Source organism: Oncorhynchus gorbuscha, unplaced genomic scaffold, assembly GCF_021184085.1.
Source record: "Oncorhynchus gorbuscha isolate QuinsamMale2020 ecotype Even-year unplaced genomic scaffold, OgorEven_v1.0 Un_scaffold_2682, whole genome shotgun sequence".
NCBI classification, from domain to species: domain Eukaryota; kingdom Metazoa; phylum Chordata; class Actinopteri; order Salmoniformes; family Salmonidae; genus Oncorhynchus; species Oncorhynchus gorbuscha.
In genome coordinates this window covers 26,984-52,156 of record NW_025747124.1, presented here as the reverse complement: position 1 = coordinate 52,156, position 25,173 = coordinate 26,984, and the positions used below count along the sequence as shown (strand labels likewise).

At 40.6% G+C, this 25,173-nt stretch overlaps 1 protein-coding gene and 1 pseudogene across 1 annotated transcript; both read left to right on the top strand.

Annotated features, from left to right (window-relative positions):
* The first annotated feature begins 246 nt into the window (after positions 1-246).
* Positions 247-12,342, top strand: LOC124026269 (annotated as a pseudogene).
* Positions 12,343-18,484: 6,142 nt separating this feature from the next.
* LOC124026268 (zinc finger protein 664-like) lies at positions 18,485-24,734 on the top strand. The gene is made up of 2 exons (XM_046339369.1): positions 18,485-19,146; positions 23,685-24,734. Exons 1-2 carry the CDS (start codon positions 18,714-18,716, stop codon positions 24,320-24,322), a joined length of 1,071 nt encoding a protein of 356 aa, XP_046195325.1. The 5' UTR covers positions 18,485-18,713; the 3' UTR covers positions 24,323-24,734.
* Positions 24,735-25,173: the final 439 nt, after the last annotated feature.

The window sequence follows — 25,173 nt, the reverse complement described above, 5'->3', positions numbered from 1 at the left end:
AAACAACAACAGCCAGTCGGTCGTCACTAGTTACCACAGTCACAAAGTCATAATTATGGCTAAACCTCGCCCAATTCTCAATTCTCCAACTTCTCTTATTAAATTCAGATTTTTAAACCTAACATAATGCCTAACCTTAAATGAAGACAACAAAAAATGTAATGTTTGTTTTCATATATTGTTTTTACGATAGCCGATGTTGACTTTGTGGCTGTAGTAACTAGTGACAAGCCAACTAGTCAGCCATGTTCTTTTATAGTTAAATGATAATGGTCAGCCACCTCGGTAGCTTGCTAGCTGAAACATTGAAGCTCTTTACACTCGTTCATGTACATTATCCACTGTGTTTTAAACTCACTTCTTCTGTCTTCTAGCTAGTTATCCCATTTAATTTCATATGTGCTCTGTTGTTATTAGTCAGATAGCTGACTGGTTTAGTTCACTAGCCTAGATAGCTAACTGTTAGCTAACATCTCTGACCATGAGTTCACTGAGCTGCTCTCCTCCTGATGAAGAAGAGGAGGTCTGCTGGACGGAGAAAGAGGGTCTGTGGCTGAATGTTGTTGTGAAAGAAGAAGAGGAAGAGGAGGATGTCACAGTAACAAAAGTAGAGGATGAGGATGTTGCAGTGAAAGAAGAAGAGGACGAGAAAGAGGACGATTCCGATTTTGGAGAGGAGGGAGACATAACTGGTATATTGGAAGAAGAAGAAGAGGAGGACGAGGATCTGATTAACCCCAGTAAGTAATTTACTGTCTTAAAACAGAAGCACAATGCAGTTGTTGAACTAAAGGGCAGAGTCACACGGTAAAGGAGTCCCACTATCAAATCGGCCATTTCTTGTTGTTGTTGTTGTTGTTGTTACAATCAGGGCCAAGTCTTGGTCTTTGGTGTCAGAAGTGATCGGACCTCGCATCCACGACAGTGCGTGTGCTTGGCCAGTGAGCGCGTTCCTGTAAGACGTAGAGCCGCAAGGAGGACGCGAGGACAATGCGCTCTTTGAAAGGAGGGAGTAGTGTAACGTCACTAAGACGTTGTATTGCTGCCTTTGGGGGGGTTGCACAATTTGACAACTGAAAAAGGGGGAAGGGAGAAAATGTTAAATTGCACCGCCATCTAACCCTACACCATCCCCCAAAACCCATCTAACCCTACACCATCCCCAAAACCCATCTAACCCTACACCATCCCCCAAAACCCATCTAACCCTACACCATCCCCATCACCCATCTAACCCTACACCATCCCCCAAAACCCATCTAACCCTACACCATCCCCATCACCCATCTAACCCTACACCATCCCCATCACCCATCTAACCCTACACCATCCCCATCACCCATCTAACCCTACACCCTCCCCCAAAACCCATCTAACCCTACACCATCCCCATCACCCATCTAACTCTACACCATCCCCCATCACCCATCTAACCCTACACCATCCCCCAAAACCCATCTAACCCTACACCATCCCCCAAAACCCATCTAACTCTACACCATCCCCATCACCCATCTAACCCTACACCATCCCCCAAAACCCATCTAACCCTACACCATCCCCATCACCCATCTAACCCTACACCATCCCCCAAAACCCATCTACACCATCCCCCATCACCCATCTAACCCTACACCATCCCCCATCACCCACCTAACCCTACACCATCCCCCATCACCCATCTAACTCTACACCATCCCCCAAAACCCATCTACACCATCCCCCAAAACCCATCTACACCATCCCCCAAAACCCATCTACACCATCCCCCAAAACCCATCTACACATCCCCCAAAAACCATCTACACCATCCCCCAAAACCCATCTACACCATCCCACAAAACCCATCTACACCATCCCACAAAACCCATCTACACCATCCCACAAAACCCATCTACACCGTCCCCCAAAACCCATCTACACCGTCCCCCAAAACCCATCGACACCGTCCCCCAAAACCCATCGACACCGTCCCCCAAAACCCATCGACACCGTCCCCCAAAACCCATCGACACCGTCCCCAAAACCCATCGACACCGTCCCACAAAACCCATCGACACCGTCCCACAAAACCCATCGACACCGTCCCACAAAACCCATCGACACCGTCCCCCAAAACCCATCGACACCGTCCCCAAAACCCATCTACACCGTCCCCCAAAACCCATCTACAAAACCCATCTACACCGTCCCCCAAAACCCATCTACACAATCCCAATAAATTAACCTTTTTATTTATGTATGATTCATTGAACCTTTATTTAACAAGTCAGTTAAGAACAAGTTATTATTTACAATGACGGCCACACCCGGACGATGTTGGGCCAATTGTGCGCCGCCCCTATGGTACTCTCGATCACGGCTGGTTGTGATACAGCCTGGAATCGACCCAGGGTCTGTAGGGACACCTCTAGCACTGAGATGCAGTGTCTTAGACCGCCGCACCACTTGGGAGCCAACCCATCCCACTACTTTGGCCCTAAAGGATCCTACACCATCCCACTACTTTGGCCCTCTAGGATCCTACACCAGCCCATCCCACTACTTTGGCCCTATAGGATCCTACACCATCCCACTACTTTAACCCTAAAGGATCCTACACCATCCCACTACTTTAACCCTATAGGATCCTACACCATCCCACTACTTTGGCCCTATAAGATCCTACACCAAACCATACCACTACTTTGGCCCTATAGGATCCTACACCATACCACTACTTTGGCCATATAGGATCCTACACCAACCCATACCACTACTTTGGCCCTATAGGATCCTACACCATACCACTACTTTGGCCATATAGGATCCTACACCAACCCATACCACTACTTTGGCCCTATAGGATCCTACACCAACCCATACCACTACTTTGGCCCTATAGGATCCTACACCAACCCATACCACTACTTTGGCCCTATAGGATCCTACACCATCCCACTACTTTGGCCCTATAGGATCCTACACCATCCCACTACTTTGGCCCTATAAGATCCTACACCAAACCATACCACTACTTTGGCCCTAAAGGATCCTACACCAAACCATCCCACTACTTTGGCCCTATATCATCCTACACCATCCCACTACTTTAACCCTATAGGATCCTACACCATCCCACTACTTTAACCCTAAAGGATCCTACACCATCCCACTACTTTAACCCTATAGGATCCTACACCAACCCATACCACTACTTTGGCCCTATAGGATCCTACACCATCCCACTACTTTGGCCCTATAGGATCCTACACCATCCCACTACTTTGGCCCTATAAGATCCTACACCAAACCAAACCACTACTTTGGCCCTAAAGGATCCTACACCAAACCATCCCACTACTTTGGCCCTAAAGGATCCTACACCAAACCATCCCACTACTTTGGCCCTATATCATCCTACACCATCCCACTACTTTGGCCCTATAGGATCCTACACCAACCCATACCACTACTTTGGCCCTATAGGATCCTACACCAACCCATACCACTACTTTGGCCCTATAGGATCCTACACCATACCACTACTTTGGCCATATAGGATCCTACACCAACCCATAACACTACTTTGGCCCTATAGGATCCTACACCAACCCATACCACTACTTTGGCCCTATAGGATCCTACACCATCCCACTACTTTGGCCCTATAGGATCCTACACCAAACCATACCACTACTTTGGCCCTAAAGGATCCTACACCAAACCATCCCACTACTTTGGCCCTGTATCATCCTACACCATCCCACTACTTTAACCCTATAGGATCCTACACCATCCCACTACTTTAACCCTAAAGGATCCTACACCATCCCACTACTTTAACCCTATAGGATCCTACACCAACCCATACCACTACTTTGGCCCTATAGGATCCTACACCATCCCACTACTTTGGCCCTATAGGATCCTACACCATCCCACTACTTTGGCCCTATAAGATCCTACACCAAACCATACCACTACTTTGGACCTAAAGGATCCTACACCAAACCATCCCACTACTTTGGTCCTATATCATCCTACACCATCCCACTACTTTAACCCTATAGGATCCTACACCATCCCACTACTTTAACCCTAAAGGATCCTACACCATCCCACTACTTTGGCCCTATAGGATCCTACACCATCCCACTACTTTAACCCTAAAGGATCCTACACCATCCCACTACTTTAAACCTAAAGGATCCTACACCATCCCACTACTTTAACCCTATAGGATCCTACACCAGCCCACTACTTCGGCCCTAAAGGATCCTACACCACCCCACTACTTCGGCCCTAAAGGATCCTACACCATCCCACTACTTTAACCCTATAGGATCCTACACCAGCCCACTACTTCGGCCCTAAAGGATCCTGCACCATCCCACTACTTTAACCCTAAAGGATCCAACACCATCCCACTACTTTAACCCTATAGGATCCAACACCATCCCACTACTTTAACCCTAAAGGATCCTACACCAGCTCACTACTTTAACCCTATAGGATCCAACACCATCCCACTACTTTAACCCTAAAGGATCCAACACCATCCCACTACTTTAACCCTAAAGGATCCAACACCATCCCACTACTTTAACCCTAAAGGATCCAACACCATTCCACTACTTTAACCCTAAAGGATCCTACACCATCCCACTACTTTAACCCTAAAGGATCCAACACCATCCCACTACTTTAACCCTATAGGATCCTACACCATCCCACTACTTTAACCCTAAAGGATCCAACACCATCCCATCCCACTACTTTAACCCTAAAGGATCCAACACCATCCCACTACTTTAACCCTATAGGATCCTACACCATCCCACTACTTTAACCCTAAAGGATCCTACACCAGCACACTACTTTAACCCTATAGGATCCAACACCATCCCACTACTTTAACCCTAAAGGATCCAACACCATCCCACTACTTTAACCCTAAAGGATCCAACACCATTCCACTACTTTAACCCTAAAGGATCCTACACCATCCCACTACTTTAACCCTAAAGGATCCAACACCATCCCACTACTTTAACCCTATAGGATCCTACACCATCCCACTACTTTAACCCTAAAGGATCCAACACCATCCCATCCCACTACTTTAACCATATAGTTCCAACACCATCCCACTACTTTAACCCTAAAGGATCCTACACCATCCCACTACTTTAACCATAAAGGATCCAACACCATCCCACTACTTTAACCATATAGGATCCTACACCATCCCACTACTTTAACCCTAAAGGATCCTACACCATCCTACTACTTTAACCCTATAGGATCCTACACCATCCCACTACTTTAACCCTAAAGGATCCAACACCATCCCATCCCACTACTTTAACCCTATAGGATCCAACACCAGCCCATCTACCTGGGAGGATGGAACCCCGTCTCTCCAAACAATAAATACAGTTTAGGGTAGAGAGCATCTTTCAGCTGTCCTTTTGCATTTATTGATGGAAAGAAGAATGGATTGCCCGGACGTCAAGTGACTGTCTCAGTCTGACTTGAGAGTACTGACTGACTTAAACGCTGTGTTCTCAGGTATATTGCTACAATCAATTGAAATTGATGTGGTCCTACTCTTTCTAAGTCAAATGAAAACGCTATACCAGTCCGCTAAATTACTCCTAGTTAACTAAATTACTCCTGAGTAAGTCCATTGTCCTTATTGGTCCTACTCTTTCTAAGTCAAATGAAAACGCTACCAGTTCGCTAAATTATTAAATGTAAATGTAGTTGTGAAGCCTGTTGGACCAAATTTTCTAAAACGACTTTGGAAGCGGCTTATGGTCGAGAAATTAACATTAGGTTCTCTGGTAAACAGCTCTGGTAGACATTCCTGCAGTCAGCATGCCAATTGCACTCTCCTTCAAACTTCAAAACTTGAGACATCTGTGGCATGTTGTTTCAGCATGATAATGCACAGCTCCATATCGCAAGGATCTGTACACAATTCCTGGAAGCTGGAAATGACCCAGTTCTTCCATGGCCTGCCTACTCACCAGACATGCCACCCATTGAGCATGTTTGGGATGCTCTGGATTGTGTACGACAGCATTTCCTAGTTACCTCCAATTTCCAGCAACTTCGCACAGCCATTGAAGAGGGGGGGAACATTCCACAGGCCACAATCAACAGCCTGATCAACGCTATGCAAAGATGTGTCTTGCTGCATGAGGCAAATGGTGGTCACACCAGATACTGACTGGTTTTCTGATCCACGCCCATACCGTTTTTTCTTAAAGTGACCAACAGATGCATATCTGCATTCCCAGTTGTTAAATCCATAGATTAGGGCCTAATGAATTTATTTAAATTGACAGATTTTCTTATATAAACTGTAACTAAGAAATTATTGCATGTTATATTTTTATATATATATAGTATATATATAGTATATATTTAACCAGTTATTCATATCAATGTATTTTAGTTTTCTTCTTTTTTGTCATTTAGCAGATGCTCTTATGCAGATACCAGGTTATTACTAAATAAACTGTACAGCATCTGGGACAATTCAACATGTCTAGATTTACCAGGTTATTACTAAATAAACTGTTCACCATCTGGGACAATTCAACATGTCTAGATTTACCAGGTTATTACTAAATAAACTGTTGACCATCTGGGACCATTCAACAGTCTAGATTTACCAGGTTATTACTAAATAAACTGTTCACCATCTGGGACCATTCAACAGTCTAGATTTACCAGGTTATTACTAAATAAACTGTTCACCATCTGGCACCATTCAACAGTCTAGATTTACCAGGTTATTACGAAATAAACTGTTCACCATCTGGGACCATTCAACAGTCTAGATTTACCAGGTTATTACTAAATAAACTGTTTACCATCTGGGACCATTCAACAGTCTAGATTTACCAGGTTATTACTAAATAAACTGTTCACCATCTGGGACCATTCAACAGTCTAGATTTGCCAGGTTATTACTAAATAAACTGTTCACCATCTGGGACCATTCAACAGTCTAGATTTACCAGGTTATTACTAAATAAACTGTTCACCATCTGGGACCATTCAACAGTCTAGATTTACCAGGTTATTACTAAATAAACTGTTCACCATCTGGGACCATTCAACAGTCTAGATTTACCAGGTTATTACTAAATAAACTGTTCACCATCTGGGACCATTCAACAGTCTAGATTTACCAGGTTATTACTAAATAAACTGTTCACCATCTGGGACCATTCAACAGTCTAGATTTACCAGGTTATTACTAAATAAACTGTTCACCATCTGGGACCATTCAACAGTCTAGATTTACCAGGTTATTACTCAATAAACTGTTCACCATCTGGGACCATTCAACAGTCTAGATTTACCAGGTTATTACTCAATAAACTGTTCACCATCTGGGACCATTCAACAGTCTAGATTTACCAGGTTATTACTAAATAAACTGTTCACCATCTGGGACCATTCAACAGTCTAGATTTACCAGGTTATTACTAAATAAACTGTTCACCATCTGGGACCATTCAACAGTCTAGATTTACCAGGTTATTACTCAATAAACTGTTCACCATCTGGGACCATTCAACAGTCTAGATTTACCAGGTTATTACTAAATAAACTGTTCACCCTCTGGGACCATTCAACAGTCTAGATTTACCAGGTTATTACTAAATAAACTGTTCACCCTCTGGGACCATTCAACAGTCTAGATTTACCAGGTTATTACTAAATAAACTGTTCACCATCTGGGACCAATCAACAGTCTAGATTTACCAGGTTATTACTAAATAAACTGTTCACCATCTGGGACCATTCAACAGTCTAGATTTACCAGGTTATTACTCAATAAACTGTTCACCATCTGGGACCATTCAACAGTCTAGATTTACCAGGTTATTACTAAATAAACTGTTCACCATCTGGGACCATTCAACAGTCTAGATTTACCAGGTTATTACTAAATAAACTGTTCACCATCTGGGACCATTCAACAGTCTAGATTTACCAGGTTATTACTCAATAAACTGTTCACCATCTGGGACCATTCAACAGTCTAGATTTACCAGGTTATTACTAAATAAACTGTTCACCATCTGGGACCATTCAACAGTCTAGATTTACCAGGTTATTACTAAATAAACTGTTCACCATCTGGGACCATTCAACAGTCTAGATTTACCAGGTTATTACTAAATAAACTGTTCACCATCTGGGACCATTCAACAGTCTAGATTTACCAGGTTATTACTCAATAAACTGTTCACCATCTGGGACCATTCAACAGTCTAGATTTACCAGGTTATTACTAAATAAACTGTTCACCATCTGGGACCATTCAACAGTCTAGATTTACCAGGTTTGTACTTCTAACCAAAAACACTATTTGGGGTTCTCAAAATGCTTACAATTGTTGTTTTGATTATTGCTTGAACAGTCTATAAGATAATTGCTAGCAAAATACCTGTTTTGGATGCAGCACTTGTTAGCTTGAATGCTAAATGCTCACTGTCAGGCTGATGGAAAAGCCACAGAGCATTTTACTGGTTGTAGTTAGTATTTTTTTTAAAGTCTAAAGCGGTTTATTTGAGACGATGGCACAAACGTTATATTAAGCAGGTGATTCAAACAAGCCTTACAATTATAATCCAAAAGTAGTGTGAACTGCACTCATAAGCAACCTGTAAATGGAGGCTGTTTTTTCTGTCAACCTATGAGAACTGGGTGGAACGGTAGCGTCCCACCCAGCCAGTGAAAGTGCAGGGCGCCAAATTCAAAACAACAAGAATCTCATAATTAAAATTCCTCAAGCATACAAGTATTTTACACCATTTTAAATATAAAATTCTCGTTAATCCAGCCACAGTGTGTGATTTCAAAAAGGCTTTACAGTGAAAGCAACCACAAACGATTATGTTAGGTCACCACCAAGTCACAGAAAAACACAGCCAAAGCAGAAATATAGATAAAATGAATCACTAACCTTTGATGATCTTCATCAGATAACACTCATAGGACTTCATGTTACACAATACGTGTATGTTTTGTTCGATAAAGTTCATATTTATATAAAAAAAATCTAAGTATACATTGACGCGTTATGTTCTGTATGTATTTATATCCAAAAATCTTACTTTACATTGGCATGTTGTGTTCAGTATTTCCAAAACATGCAACGATTTTGCAGAGAGCCACATCAATTTACAGAAATACTCATTGCCAAGTCAAAAAAACAGCCATTTTCCAGCCAAAGATAGGAGTCACAAAAATGTTACACGATACATGTATGTTTTGTTTGATAATGTGCATATTTACATCCAAAAATCTCAGTTTACATTGGCACGTTAAGTGCAGTAATGTTTTGATTCCAAAACATCCGGTGATTTTGCAGAAAAACTCATAATAAACATTGAGAAAAGATACAACTGTTATACATGGAACTTTAGATAAACTTCTCCTTAATGGAACCGCTGTGTCAGATTTTTTTAAAACTTTACGGAGAAAGCAAACCATGCAATAATCTGAGTACGGCGCTCAGAGACCAAAACAGCCAAGCAGATATCTGCCATGTTGTGCAGTCAACATTAGTCAGAAATAGCATTATAAATATTCACTTACGTTTGATGATCTTCATCAGAATGCACTCCCAGGAATCCTAGTTCCGCAACAAATGTTTGATTTGTTTGATAAAGTTCATAATTTATGTCCAAATACCCCTTTTTGTTAGGGCGTTTGGTAAACAAATCCAAACCCGAAAGGTCGGACAAAAAGTTCCGTTACAGTCCGTAGAAACATGTCAAACGATGTATAGAATCAATCAATCTTTAGGATGTTTTTAACATCCATCTTCAATAATGTTCCAACCGGAGAATTCTTTTGTCTGTAGAAAAGCAATGGAATGCGAGGTAACTCTCACATGACCGCGCGCATCATGAGCCCAAGGTACTCTGCCAGACACCTGACTCATTCCCCTCTCATTCAGCCCCCCTTCACAGTAGAAGCCTCAAACAAGGTTCTAAAGACTGTTGACATCTAGTGGAAGCCTTAGGAAGTGCAAGATGACCAATATCCCACTGTATCTTCAATAGGGGCTGAGTTGGAAAACCTACAAGCCTCAGATTTCCCACTTCCTGGTTTTGATTTTTCTTAGGTTTTTGCCTGCCATATGAGTTCTGTTATACTCACAGACATCTTTCAAACGTTTTTTAGTTACTTCAGAGTGTTTTCTATCCAAATATACTAATTATATGCATATTCTAGCTTTTATGTCTGAGTAGCAGGCAGTTTACTCTGGGCACCTTATTCTTCCAAGCTACTCAATACTGCCTCCCATGTCACCAAGAAGTTAAAGTGAGTTTCCTTGAGTAGCACACCAGATCTTGCTCTAAAAGTCTGTGGTATTATTCAAAAAACTACAATCTCGCCAATTTCTTTGCTATACGCAGATATACTACATCCGTAACTAAAGGTTTCTGCATTCTCAGGGAGGAGTTTCTGCAACCAAATTGCGTGCGCATTGCACTCGTGCTGAAAGTTTAGCAAACACAGAAAGGGGCCAATATTGAAGTGGTCTGCCACACTGCTTTGAGTTTCTGTAATAACTTGTTTTTTTGTTTGTTTTTTTGTTTTTTCATAAATGTTACTTCTGAAGTGAGAGAAAATAAGACAATATTACTGTTGTTGAACCGACTGTCATATTATTTAAACATTCATTACAGATGTAAATTGTTGTACTATAACAAGGGGCATCCCCTTTCAGCTAAAATAAACAGTGGCCCTTTAATCATCTGTCTGACTTTGTTGTTCACACAGGAGAGAGACGTGACTATTGTGGATCCTCTGGGGAGCCTCAACAACATCCTGAAGCTGACGAGGCAGAGGAGAGTCTCTTCACATCAGAACACCTCAAGAAACACCAACGGAAACACACAGGGAAGAAACTTCACCGCTGCTCTGACTGTGGGAAGAGTTATTCAAGATCAGATTCACTAAAAGTACACCAGAGAATTCACACTGGAGAGACATCTCACTGCTGCTCTGACTGTGGGAAGAGGTTTACCTCTTCAGCAGACCTCAAAAGACATCAGAGAATCCATACAGGAGAGAAACCTTATAGCTGTGATCAATGTGGGAAGAGTTTTAATGTTCCAAGCAGCCTAAAAACACACCAGAGAACACACACAGGGGAGAAACCTTATAGCTGCGCTGACTGTGGGAAGAGTTTCTCAAAATTATATACATTACAATCACACCAGAGAATTCACACTGGAGAGAAACTTTATAGCTGCTCTGACTGTGGGAAGAGTTTTTCAAAATTATATACATTACAATTACACCAGAGAATTCACACTGGAGAGAAACTTTTAGCTGTGATCAATGTGGGAAAAGGTTTACTCACTCAAGCTGCCTGAAGGTACATCAGAGAACACACACAGGAGAGAAACCTTATAGCTGTGATCAGTGTGAGAAGAAATTTGTTACATCTAGCAGTCTGACTATACACCGGAGATCTCACACAGGAGAGAAACCTTATAGCTGTGATCAATGTGTGAAAAGTTTTACTTCATCTAGCCATCTGACTGTTCACCAGCGGACACACAAGAGAGAAACCTCATAGCTGTAATCAATGTGGGAAGAGTTTTAGCCAAACATCCTGATATCACACCAGAGAACACACACAGGAGAGAAACCTCATAGCTGTAATCAATGTGGGAAGAGTTTTAGCCAAACATCCTGATATCACACCAGAGAACACACACAGGAGAGAATTCTTATAGCTGTGATCAATGTGGAAAGAGATATGCTGGTAAACTTTTGAAAATACATACATGAAGTTGTTTCATGATATCAATAAAATGTCACAATGTAGAATGTTATTTAACATTGTAGTAGGAGTATTTTAATGATGTCACAATGTAGAATCGTAAACGTTTGACCCCCTGTTCTATTGATTTCAGCGTGATATAGATATTAGCCTCGGGATGAATCCAGGCCTCATCAGGGGAAGTAATGAGTACTATTTATTTGATTAACAAGAAAAAAAGAGTTGTTACACTTGGCGCCCCATTTGAATGAGAATACAGCACTTCAAAATGTAGCGAGCTGTTTTCTGCAGGTTGTCCTCTAACCAGTGAGGTAAAATATATCTCCCATTTCTGTGTGTTTTTTTTAGTTGTGTTAGATTCAACAGCACATACAACCTGATTTCCCCCCTAAAAGATGTTGTCAAAACAACAGCGTAATTAATATACTTACTGACTTTATTGTCCCCATGGGGAAATTTACACATTTAAAGTGGCATTTAAATACAAAACAAGATTGACACACACACACACACACACACACACACACACACACACACACACACACACACACACACACACACACACACACACACACACACACACACACACACACACACACACACACACACACACACACACACACACACACACACACACACACACACACACACACACACACACACACACACACACACTCACACACACACACACTACACAGACACACACCATCACACACACACAAACTTTCATAACAGTTACATACCTATAAAAATAATAATAGTAAGAAATACAACTCTTTTTTTTAAGAAGAAGAAAAGAGTAGCCTGCTGGCCTTACAGGGTGAATGGGAACATTCGTCCGAGCTATTTAGGAGGGATATCACATCTGGCATAAATTATTGTCTCGTTCTGTTTTTCCTGCTGAGGCCCTATACCTGCGCCCAGAGGGGAGTAATTCACTATTTAGGAGGGATATCACACCTGGCATAAATGATTGTCTCGTTCTGTTTTTCCTGCTGAGGCCCTATATCTGCGCCCAGAGGGGAGTAATTTACTATTTAGGAGGGATATCACACCTGGCATAAATGATTGTCTCGTTCTGTTTTTCCTGCTGAGGCCCTATACCTGCGCCCAGAGGGGAGTAATTCAAAGGCTTGGGGGTGGCTTGGGTCTAAAATGAAGATATGATATAATTACTACTGTGGAACATTGGTGGTGGCTTGGGTCTAAAATTATGATATGATTACTACTGTGGAACATGTTTGTGTAGATAGTACATTTTATGTTTAACTTTTCACAAACTGTTTCTACATATTGGTTATTGATTTAACCTTTCAATATCACAAATTGTTTCTACATATTGGTTATTGATTTGACTTTTCAATATCACAAACTGTTTATACATATTGGTTATTGATTGAGTTAATAACTGTTCTGATTTGGGCCAAAAAATAAAAAAGTTTTATTTTATTTTAAATAGCAACAAAAAAAATGTACGTTTTTTACATTTAAATTAGAACTATGCCCGATGTCTTATTATTTTTAATTTTTTAAGTGAAAGTTTAAAATACATTATTGTCATACATATTAAAAGGGGTTCGGTTTGATATTTCAAAATATTTACATCAGAATTATTTGACAATTTTTCGGTACAATTATATTGTTTACAAAGACTGTAGTAAAACTAACTTATATTTCTGGTTGGATATTACATCCTATTCGTACTATTTTAATCAATGTCTTTTCCTTAGAATGATCATTAGTCTTTCAGCTTGTTATTCTATAGTTTTAATGTCATTTCCTTAGAATGATCATTAGTCTTTCAGCTTGTTATTCTATAGTTTTAATGTCATTTCCTTAGAATGATCATTAGTCTTTCAGCTTGTTATTCTATAGTTTTAATGTCATTTCCTTAGAATGATCATTAGTCTTTCAGCTTGTTATTCTATAGTTTTAATGTCATTTCCTTAGAATGATCATTAGTCTTTCAGCTTGTTATTCTATAGTTTTAATGTCATTTCCTTAGAATGATCATTAGTCTTTCAGCTTGTTATTCTATAGTTTTAATGTCTTTTCCTTAGAATGATCATTAGTCTTTCAGCTTGTTATTCTATAGTTTTAATGTCTTTTCCTTAGAATGATCATTAGTCTTTCAGCTTGTTATTCTATAGTTTTAATGTCATTTCCTTAGAATGATCATTAGTCTTTCAGCTTGTTATTCTATAGTTTTAATGTCATTTCCTTAGAATGATCATTAGTCTTTCATTTTTTTGGTTATTCTTTTGTTTTTTTATCCTCATATGTTGTGTTGTAAATATTCATTTTATTTGTGTTTTTTTTTCATGTGAAGCAAAATTTCTGAAATGTGAAATGTTATATAAATAAAGCTTGCTTTGATTTGAACTTATTGTAGAATCAAATGAACCCAATGACCGACCAATCAACACTTGCAAAACAAATTAACCCAATGACCGACCAATCAACACTTGCAAAACAAAAGAACCCAATGACCGACCAATCAACACTTGCAAAACAAATGAACCCAATGACCGACCAATCAACACTTGCAAAACAAATGAACCCAATGACCGACCAATCAACACTTGCAAAACCAACAAAAAAAATATGTGCTTGAGGCATCACTACAGAAACCCTGGTTCGAATCTCGGCTGTATCACAACAGGCTGTGATAGTGAGTCCCATAGGGCGGCGCACAATGGACCCAGCGTCGTCCAGGTTGTTGTTGGCAGTCTTTGTAGATAATAATTTGTTCTTAACTGACTTGTTCAAGAAAGGTTCAATTGAAAAAATGAGATGTTTTTTTTTTTAAATGAAAAATAGTATCAATTCAGTATATCTTGCACTATGTCAAAATAGTGCATACTGTGTAAATGTTATCACTTTTCAACCAATCCAGTACATTTTTTGTTGAACATTTAGAAATTGTAGTGTAATATACACTGCTCAAAAAAATAAAGGGAACACTTAAACAACACAATGTAACTCCCAAGTCAATCACACTTCTGTGAAATCAAACTGTCCACTTAGGAAGCAACACTGATTGACAATACATTTCACATGCTGTTGTGCAAATGGAATAGACAACAGGTGGAAATTATAGGCATTTAGCAAGACACCCCCAATAAAGGAGTGGTTCTGCAGGTGGTGGCCACAGACCACTTCTCGGTTCCTATGCTTCCTGGCTGATGTTTTGGTCACTTTTGAATGCTGGCGGTGCTTTCACTCTAGTGGTAGCAAGAGGCGGAGTCTACAACCCACACAAGTGGCTCAGGTAGTGCAGCTCATCCAGGATGGCACATCAATGCGAGCTGTGGCAAGGTTTGCTGTGTCTGTCAGCGTAGTGTCCAGAGCATGGAGGCGCTACCAGGAGACAGGCCAGTACATCAGGAGACGTGGAAGAGGGCAACAACCCAGCAGCAGGACCGCTACCTCCGCCTTTGTGCAAGGAAGAGCAAGAGGAGCACTGCCAGAGCCCTGCAAAATGGCCACAAATGTGCATGTGTCTGCTCAAACGGTTAGAAACAGACTCTATGAGGGTGGTATGAGGGCCCGACGTCCACAGGTGGGGTTTGTGCTTACAGCCCAACACCGTGCAGGATGTTTGGCATTTACCAGAGAACACCAAGATTGGCAAATTCGCCATTGGCGCCCTCTGCTGGGTTCCTCCTAATGCAAGACAATGCTCGACCTCATGTGGCTGGAGTGTCAGCAGTTCCTGCAAGAGGAAGGCATTGATGCTATGGACTGGCCCGCCCGTTCCCCAGACCTGAATCTAATTGAGCACATCTGGGACATCATGTCTCGCTCCATCCATAAACGCCACGTTGCACCACAGACTGTCCAGGAGTTGGCGGATGCTTTAGTCCAGGTCTGGGAGGAGATCCCTCAGGAGACCATCCGCCACCTCATCAGGAGCATGCCCAGGCGTTGTAGGGAGGTCATACAGGCACGTGGAGGCCACACACACTACTGAGCCTCATTTTTACTTGTTTTAAGGACATTACATCAAAGTTGGATCAGCCTGTAGTGTGGTTTTCCACTTTAACTTTGAGTGTCACTCCAAATACAGACCTCCATGGGTTGATAAATTTGATTTCCATTGATAATTTTAGTGTGATTTTGTTGTCAGCACATTCAACTATGTAAAGAAAAATGTATTTAATAAGAATATTTCATTCATTCAGATCTAGGATGTGTTATTTTAGTGTTCCCTTTATTTCTTTGAGCAGTGTAGTATATTCTAGAATTCATCCATGAGGTCATAATGATAGTTTAACCAGGTTTCTAGGATATATAGTATATTCTAGAATTCATCCATGATGTCATAATGATACTTTAACCAGGTTTCTAGGATATATAGTATATTCTAGAATTCATCCATTAGGTCATAATGATAGTTTAACCAGGTTTCTAGGATATATAGTCATAATTTTGAGCAGTGTACAAATCCCCATCGACTGGATGAGTCACCATTTAGTTTGGAAATGATCCAACCATTATGTAGGTTGGTGGAAATGATCCAACCATTATGTAGGTTGGTGGAAATGATCCAACCATTATGTAGGTTGGTGGAAATGATCCAACCATTATGTAGGTTGGTGGAAATGATCCAACCATTATGTAGGTTGGTAGAAATGATCCAACCATTATGTAGGTTGGTGGAAATGATCCAACCATTATGTAGGTTGGAGGAAATGATCCAACCATTATGTAGGTTGGTAGAAATGATCCAACCATTATGTAGGTTGGAAATGATCCAACCATTATGTAGGTTGGTGGAAATGATCCAACCATTATGTAGGTTGGTAGAAATGATCCAACCATTATGTAGGTTGGTAGAAATGATCCAACCATTATGTAGGTTGGTGGAAATGATCCAACCATTATGTAGGTTGGTAGAAATGATCCAACCATTATGTAGGTTGGTAGAAATGATCCAACCATTATGTAGGTTGGTAGAAATGATCCAACCATTATGTAGGTTGGTGGAAATGATCCAACCATTATGTAGGTTGGTAGAAATGATCCAACCATTATGTAGGTTGGTGGAAATGATCCAACCATTATGTAGGTTGGTAGAAATAATCCAACCATTATGTAGGTTGGTGGAAATCCCCATCGACTGAGGATGAGGGGTCTCCATTTTGCAGTGTAATAATGATGTTGAATAATAATTAACTACCATCATCAATCTGACTCCATTACCATGTGAACGCTATAGGGCCCGTAATAGAATCCAGTGGGTAGAGCCAAGGTTGTGAGCCTATCGTCACCACTCAGAATACTATAAGATGCAAGTGTCTAGGTTTACCATTATGCAACTATTATTAAGGCTGAGGAACAAGGATCTAATATTGATGTCTTAGCATTAAATGATTGAGTTAACCTTAGCTCAGAGATGCACCGTTAGAGAATACGTTCTAATTATGTGCAACAATATCCCATAATGACATCACAATACCCCATAATGACATCACAATACCCCATAATGACATCACAATACTTTTCTTTGGACAGTGCCTTCTGAAAGTATTCAGACCCCTTGACTTTTTCCACTTTGTGTTTCGTTACAGACTTATTCTAAAATGTATTAAAATGTCCAGAGCGACTTACAAATTGGTGCATTCACCTTATTACATCCAGTGGAACAGTCACTTTACGATAGTGCATCTAAATCTTATCCTATCCTAGGTATTCCTTAATTAAATACTTTATAAGTATTCCTTAATTACTTATAAATGTTTCAACTGTATTACCCCCATCACAAAAACATTCTGCACTTGTCTCTCTACATCGGTCAGCTACATTGGTGAGCATTGTTAGTAGAATAATGAATGGTTTGGTAAGATTTTGGCACGTCAACTTTTGGAAGGTTAGTAGGAAAGTGAATTATATAACCACCAAACACTCACTGAACATTTAGTATTTGACTCAGAAGAAGAAGCCTGAAGTAGGATAACTAGAAACAAATTCGGTTTACCGTTTTATCTGTGGATTAATTGTCAGAGTAGAGGACATTGTGAATTTCCGGTAAAATAACAGCTCCATGTTTATATCCCATGACAATTGAGCTAGCAACAGCAAGCTATCTAAATTGCCATGAGTGTTTAATGTTTTTCGACCAGTCCCACAATTAATATAGTTGGTTCATTTTGATATTTCAAACTGCTGATCGAGTCTGGATGGACAAAATTAACATGCTCGTGACAAACGCGTCAGGTCTTGTCAGCATGTAAAACGTAAAACGCATACAAACTTGGTAGCACAGACTAATTCAAATTTACTGTTTATATATAGTAGATCAATATGACGTTGTGCCTTGTAGGTAGTTTAGAAGATATCGGAAGTTAATAAATATGTAGTGTAATGAAACAACAGGACGAAGGTCTCGAACCCTCGATTGTGCCACAAACCGCTCTTGAGAAAACAACAGTTTGCACATATAGGTAACCAGATTGTGACTGCTTCTACGTTACTAAGTCTTTAACCACACTGTGTTGTTACATTGGTGGGTAAAAACGCATGCTTCCTACCGATTAACTTTTTGTCTGAATATAAACTCTGCATTTTACACATCTGCGTTACCCACTCCAGTCAGCAGATGGCGGTCTGGGAATTTAAGCCGATGCTGCTGGTGTGACGTATAATGTAGTGGACGGAACTCTTCTTTCATCAGCAGCAACAGTTAGTCAGACACCTCGGTAGCTTGATAGACAAAATAGACGAACCAATAAAGCTCTTTAGACGCTTTAGTGTATATTAGCCACTGTGTTTTATACCCACTTCTGTCGTCTAGTTAGTTATCCCATTTACTTTAATATTTACGATGTTATTGGTCGGCTCATGGCAATTTAGATTGCTGCTCATTCATTAGCATAGCTAGCTAACATCTCCGACCATGAGTTCACTAAGCTGCTCTCCTCCTGTTAAAGAAGAGGAGGTCTGCTGGACGGATGAAGAGGGTCTGTGGCTGAACGTTGTCGTTAAAGAGGAGAAAGAAGAGGAGGCTGTCACCGTTAAAAAACAGGTAGAGGTTGAGTCTGTTCCGGTTAAAGAAGAAGAGAAAGACGTTTCAGTGAAAGAAGAAGGCACGTTCAGAGTGAAAGAGGAGGAGGATGTTACAGTAAAAGAAGAGGAGAAAGAGGAGGATGCAGTTTTTGGAGTGAAAGAGGAGGAGGAGGAGATGGCTGTCACATCCAGAAAGGCGGAGGAAGAAGATGAGGTTACGGGATATCTGGGCCCGGTTTCCCAAACACATCTTAAGGCATCCAATGGTAACGATGAACTTAGCCATAAAATGGTTTTGGGAAACCGGTCCCTGATTAACACTAGTAAGTACTGTCTTAAATACAGAGGTACAAACTCTGCAGTTTTTGAACTGATGTGTGGCTATAAATGAGTAAATCTACAATTACCTCATCCATATTTGGACGTTTAAATGATTCCGACCCATTGGCTTTTACATTTACATTTAAGTCATTTAGCAGACGCTCTTATCCAGAGCGACTTTTTTTCCCCTCGTTATGTTATGTTACAGCCTTATTTTAAAACGGTTTACATATATATATACACAATGACAAAAGAAAAACAGATTTTTAGACAATTTTGCAAAAAAACAACAACAACTGAAATCACATTTAATTAAGTATTCAGACCCTTTCCTCAGTACTTTTTTGGCAGCAATTACAGCCTTCAGGCTTCTTGGGTATGACACTACAAGCTTGGCACACTTTGGGGACTGTCTCCCATTGTTCTCTGCATAGAAAAAAGTATTCAGAGTCGTTGTCCTGAAGCTACTCCTGCGTTGTCTTGGCTGTGTGCTTAGAGTCTTTGTCCTGAAGCCACTCCTGCGTTGTCTTGGCTGTGTGCTTAGAGTCTTTGTCCTGAAGCCACTCCTGCGTTGTCTTGGCTGTGTGCTTAGAGTCTTTGTCCTGAAGCCACTCCTGCGTTGTCTTGGCTGTGTGCTTAGAGTCTTTGTCCTGTTGCAAGGTGAACCTTCACCCCAGTCTGAGGTTCTGAGCGCTCTGGAGCAGATTTTCATCAAGAATCTCTCTGTACTTGCTCTGTTCATCTTACCCTCAATGCTGACTAGTTCCCTCAAGCCTGACAAGTCCTCCAGTCCCTGCCACCATAGGGATGGTGCCAGGTTGGTGCCAGACATGATGCTTGTCATTCAGGCCAAAGAGTTTAATCTAGGTTTCAACAGACCAGAGAATCTTGTTTCTCATGGTCTGAGAGTCAGGAAACAGGATGCACCTGATCTCAATTTTGGGTCTAAATACTTATGTAAATAAGTTATTCATGTTTTTAATTTTTTATAAATGTGCACATTTAAAAAAAATGTTATCATTATAGTGTATTGTGTGTAGATTAATGAGGAAACTATTTAATTGAATCCATTTTAGAATAAGGATGTAATGTAACAAAATGTGTAAACAGTGAAGGGGTCTGAATACTTTCCAAGTCCAATCTGTAATTACAACATCCATATTTTGACTTTTATATTCTTTATTTATAGCCATTGATTCTTGAATAATATAACGCATGCCTCATGAGCTTAGTTCAACTGTTGTACCCCATCAGAACCCAAAATAAGCTTTTTTTAATCCAATGTTTAGAAACAATGTAAATCAACACTGTATAGCCTCAACATGGTTAAAACTATAATGTTGATATCATGGATGGTCAGTCCTTGCATCCATAGGTCTATCTATGAATTTGAGAGTAGTTACATTTCTCCAGCCCCATCCATCTTATTACCAAAACAGTGGTGGAATGACAGCTTTCTTATTGTTTAAACTGCAGATTGGTATATATTTTTTTTAAAGGGACAACCTAGTTTTTCTGGGCCAGACCAAGTTAATACATAGTTGATAGCCTGTCTGCTAGGAACTGGAAACATCGTATGTGTAGCCAATGTGATTTATAGGAGATTTATTTTTATCAGGATATTTTCTAACTGCAGGCTGCAATGTTTTTATTTGTTGGCTTTATGTAGGTTATTTTTACACAATTGGCAATGGCAATAAAAGTTACTTTAAAATTGGTAGAATTTTCATTTAGATAGAATATAGATTAACCACAGACTGATGTTAAGATACAAGGACTAAACTAAAAAGAAACGTCCTCTCACTGTCAACTGCGTTTATTTTCAGCAAACTTAACATGTGTAAATATTTGTATGAACATAACAACAACTGAGAGAAACTGAACAAGTTCCACAGACATTTGACTAACAGAAATGTAATAATGTGTCCCTGAACAAAGGGGGGGTCACAATCAAAAGTAACAGTCAGTATCTGGTGTGGCCACCAGCTGCATTAAGTACTGCAGTGCATCTCCTCCTCATGGACTGCACCAGATCTGCCAGTTATTGCTGTGAGATGTTACCGCACTCTTCCACCAAGTCACCTGCAAGTTCCCGGACATTTCTGTGGGGGAATGGCCCTAGCCCTCACCCTCCGATCCAACAGGTCCCAGACGTGCTCAATGGGATTGAGAACTGGGCTCTTGTATGCACACATGACTGTAAGCCATGGCAGGACACTGACATTCCTGTCTTGCAGGAAATCACGCACAGTACGAGCAGTATGGCTGGTGGCATTGTCATGCTGGAGGGTCATGACAGGATGAGCCTGCAGGAAGGGTACCACATGAGGGAGGAGGATGTCTTCCCGGTAACGCACAGCGTTGATATTGTCTGCAATGACAACAAGCTCAGTCCGATGATGCTGTGACACACCGCCCCAGACCATGACGGACCCTCCACCTCCAAATCGATCCCGTACTAGAGTACAGGCCTCAGTGTAACGCCCATTCCTTCGATGATAAACGCAAATCTGACCATCACCCCTGGTGAGACAAAACCGTGACTCGTCAGCAAAGAGCACTTTTTCCTGTCTGGTCCAGCGACTGTGGGTTTCTTCCCATAGGCGACGTTGTTCCCGGTGATGTCTGGTGAGGACCTGCCTTACAACAGGCGTACAAGCCCTCAGTCCAGCCTCTCTCAGCCTATTGCGGACAGTCTGAGCACTGATGTAGGGATTGTGCGTTCCTGGTGTAACTCGGGCAGTTGTTGTTGCCATCTTGTACCTGTCCTGCAGGTGTGATGTTCGGATGTACTGATCCTGTGCAGGTGTTGTCACGTGGTCTGCCACTGCGAGGACGATCAGCTGTCTGTCCTGTCTCCTTGTAGCGCTGTCTTAGGCGTCTCACAGTACGGACATTGCGATTTATTGCCCTGGCCACATCTGCAGTCCTCATGCCTCCTTGCAGCATGCATAAGGCATGTTCACACAGATGAGCAGGGACCCTGGGCATCTTTATTTTAGTGTTTTTCATAGTCAGTAGAAGGGCCACTTTAGTGTCCTAAGTTTTCATAACTGTGACCTTAATTGTCTACCGTCTGTAACTGTCTTAACGACCGTTCCACAGGTGCATGTTCATTAATTGTTTACGGTTCATTGGACAAGCATGGGAAACTGTGTTTAAACCCTTTACAATGAAGATCTCTGAAGTTATTTGGATTTTTATCTTTAAAAATCTTTAAAAACGAATTATCTTTGAAAGACAGGGTCCTGAAAAGGGGACGTTTCTTTTTTTTTGCTGAGTTTATTATAAATGTTGGTTACCAATGTAATTAGAGCAGTCTGATATACCACGGCTGTCAGCCAATCAGCATTCAGGGCTCGAACCACCCAGTTTACAATGTAGATTAACCACAGAGAATGATGTTGAGATACAACATTTGTTAGCTTGAATGCTAATGCTCCTTGACAGACTGGTAGCAAAGCGAAACCAAAGAGCATTTTACTGGTGTTTTTAAATAAAGATGCTATGCTTTGACAGACTGGTAGCAAAGCTAAACCAAAGAGCATTTTACTGGTGTTTTTAAGTATAAAGCATGCTAATGCTCCTTGACAGACTGGTAGCAAAGCTAACCAAAGAGCATTTTACTGGTGTTTTTAAGTATAAAGCAGTTGAATTGCGATAACGACACAAACAATTATATTAACCAGGACATTCAAAGAAACCTTACAATTTTAATCCAAAAGTAGTGTGAAATGCACTCATATTCAACCTGGAAATGGAGGCTATTTTTGCTGTCAGCCTATCAGAACTCTCCTGAGTTTTCCCCCACGGTGGTGAATTAGTGAATAGACACAGAACTTAATGTGGGTTTCCTTCAGTAGCATCCTGATCTTGCGCTGTAATATTCAGAATACATTGTGAAAAACTAAAATCTTCGCTCACCATTTTTGCTCCAGGCAGATATACTACATCCATAACTAGTGGTTTCCTCATTACCAGATATACTACATCCATAACTAGTGGTTTCCTCATTAGCAGATATACTACATCCATAACTAGTGGTTTCCTCATTACCAGATATACTACATCCATAACTAGTGGTTTCCTCATTACCTACATCCATAACTAGTGGTTTCCTCATTACCAGATATACTACATCCATAACTAGTGGTTTCCTCATTACCAGATATACTACATCCAAAACTAGTGTTTTCCTCATTACCAGATATACTACATCCATAACTAGTGGTTTCCTCATTACCAGATATACTACATCCATAACTAGTGGTTTCCTCATTACCAGATATACTACATCCATAACTAGTGGTTTCCTCATTAGCAGGGAAGAGTTTCTGAAACCTAATTGTGTGTGCATCGCTCTCGTGGCGAAATTTTAGCAAACACAGAATGGGGGCCTATATTGGTGATCAAAGTCGTCTGGCACACTGCTTAGGATTTCAGCAACTTAAAAAACGTATTTCTAGCCTACAATCATCCACTTTACTACTAAGGTGAATTTGTTTTATTCTGTCTGACTTTGTTTTTGTTGTTCACACAGGAGAGCGAGATGACGATCGTGGATCCTCTGGGGAGCCTCAACAACATCATGAAGCTGAAGAGGCAGAGGAGAGTTTTTCCACATCAGAACATCTCAAGAAACAGAAGCGGAAACACACAGGGAAGAAACCTCACCGCTGCTCTGACTGTGGGAAGAGATTCACCTCTTCAGCAGACCTCAAAAGACATCAGAGAATCCATACAGGAGAGAAACCTTATAGCTGTGATCAATGTGGAAAGAGATTTACTGATCTAAGCAGCCTGAAAAGACACCAGAGAATTCACACTGGAGAGAAACCTTATAGCTGCACTGACTGTGGGAAGAGTTTTAATGTTCCAAGCAGCCTGAAAACGCACCAAAGAATTCACACGGGAGAGAAACCTTATAGCTGTGATCAATGTGGGAAGAGTTTTGTTTCATCGAGCCAGCTGACTGTACACCAGAGAACACACACAGGAGAGAAATGTTATAGCTGTGATCAATGTGGGAAGAGTTTTGTTTCATCTAGCCAGCTTACTGCACACCAGAGAACACACACAGGAGAGAAATCGTATACCTGTGATCAATGTGGGAAGAGATACTCTGGTAAAAGATCTCTGATTAGACATCAGAAAATACATGAAGGAGTTGTTCCATGATATCAATAAAATGTCACAATGTAGAATGTTTTAACATTGTAGTAGGAGTATCTTAATGATGTCACAATGTAGAACCCTAAATGTTTGCCCCGTGTTCTATTGATTTCATCATGATATGGATATTAGCCTCATCAGGGGAAAACATCCAGATCCTGAAATGAAAGAATACTATTTATGTGATTAACAAAAAGTGTTGCGTTACACTTATCTCGTTGGTGATCCACTTGAATCAAAGTGAAACTCTTCAAAATGTAGCTAGCTGTTTACCACAAGTTGTCCTCTAACCAGTGATGTACACATTAAACCCAGATTCCATGTGGTTTTAGAGCTGTTCCTTTAATCAGGATGTGCAACCTCATCTCCTCCCTCTCGCGCAATTGATTTCAAAGTGATTTCGATATGAGTGATGACAAATAAGTGTTAATTTCTCTTCGTTCTGGGGACCTCTACATTTAAATGCATCACTCCGAAATGTAGCTGACTGTCTTCTGCAGATTATCTAACCAGTGAGATAAAAGATTATAAAATTCCAAAAGATATCTCCCATTTCCATGTGGTATTTTAGTTGTTAGTTTCAACAGCAGTTTCAACCTGATTTCCCCCCAATAGATGTATTGCCAGTTGTCAAAACAGCGTTTTTGGTGCTTATAAGGAGCTTGTTTAAAAAAAATAAAGATTTGTTGAATGAATAGTGAGTGTGTCCAACTTTTGACTGGTACTGTATGTCTGAACTATCAAATCAAATTGTATTATGTTTATTTTGTCACATGTGCCGAATACAACAGTGAAATGTTTATATTTCGATGCACTCACGACACTCAGACATTTGTGTTACTGTCGTCAATAAAAAG

Excerpts from the sequence above, each read along its gene's own strand:
- LOC124026268 (XM_046339369.1), top strand. The coding sequence starts at position 18,714 with ATGAGTTCACTAAGCTGCTCTCCTCCTGTTAAAGAAGAGGAGGTCTGC. Across the intron at positions 19,147-23,684 it reads CCGGTCCCTGATTAACACTA|GAGAGCGAGATGACGATCGT; the intron begins GTAAGTACTGTC and ends TTGTTCACACAG.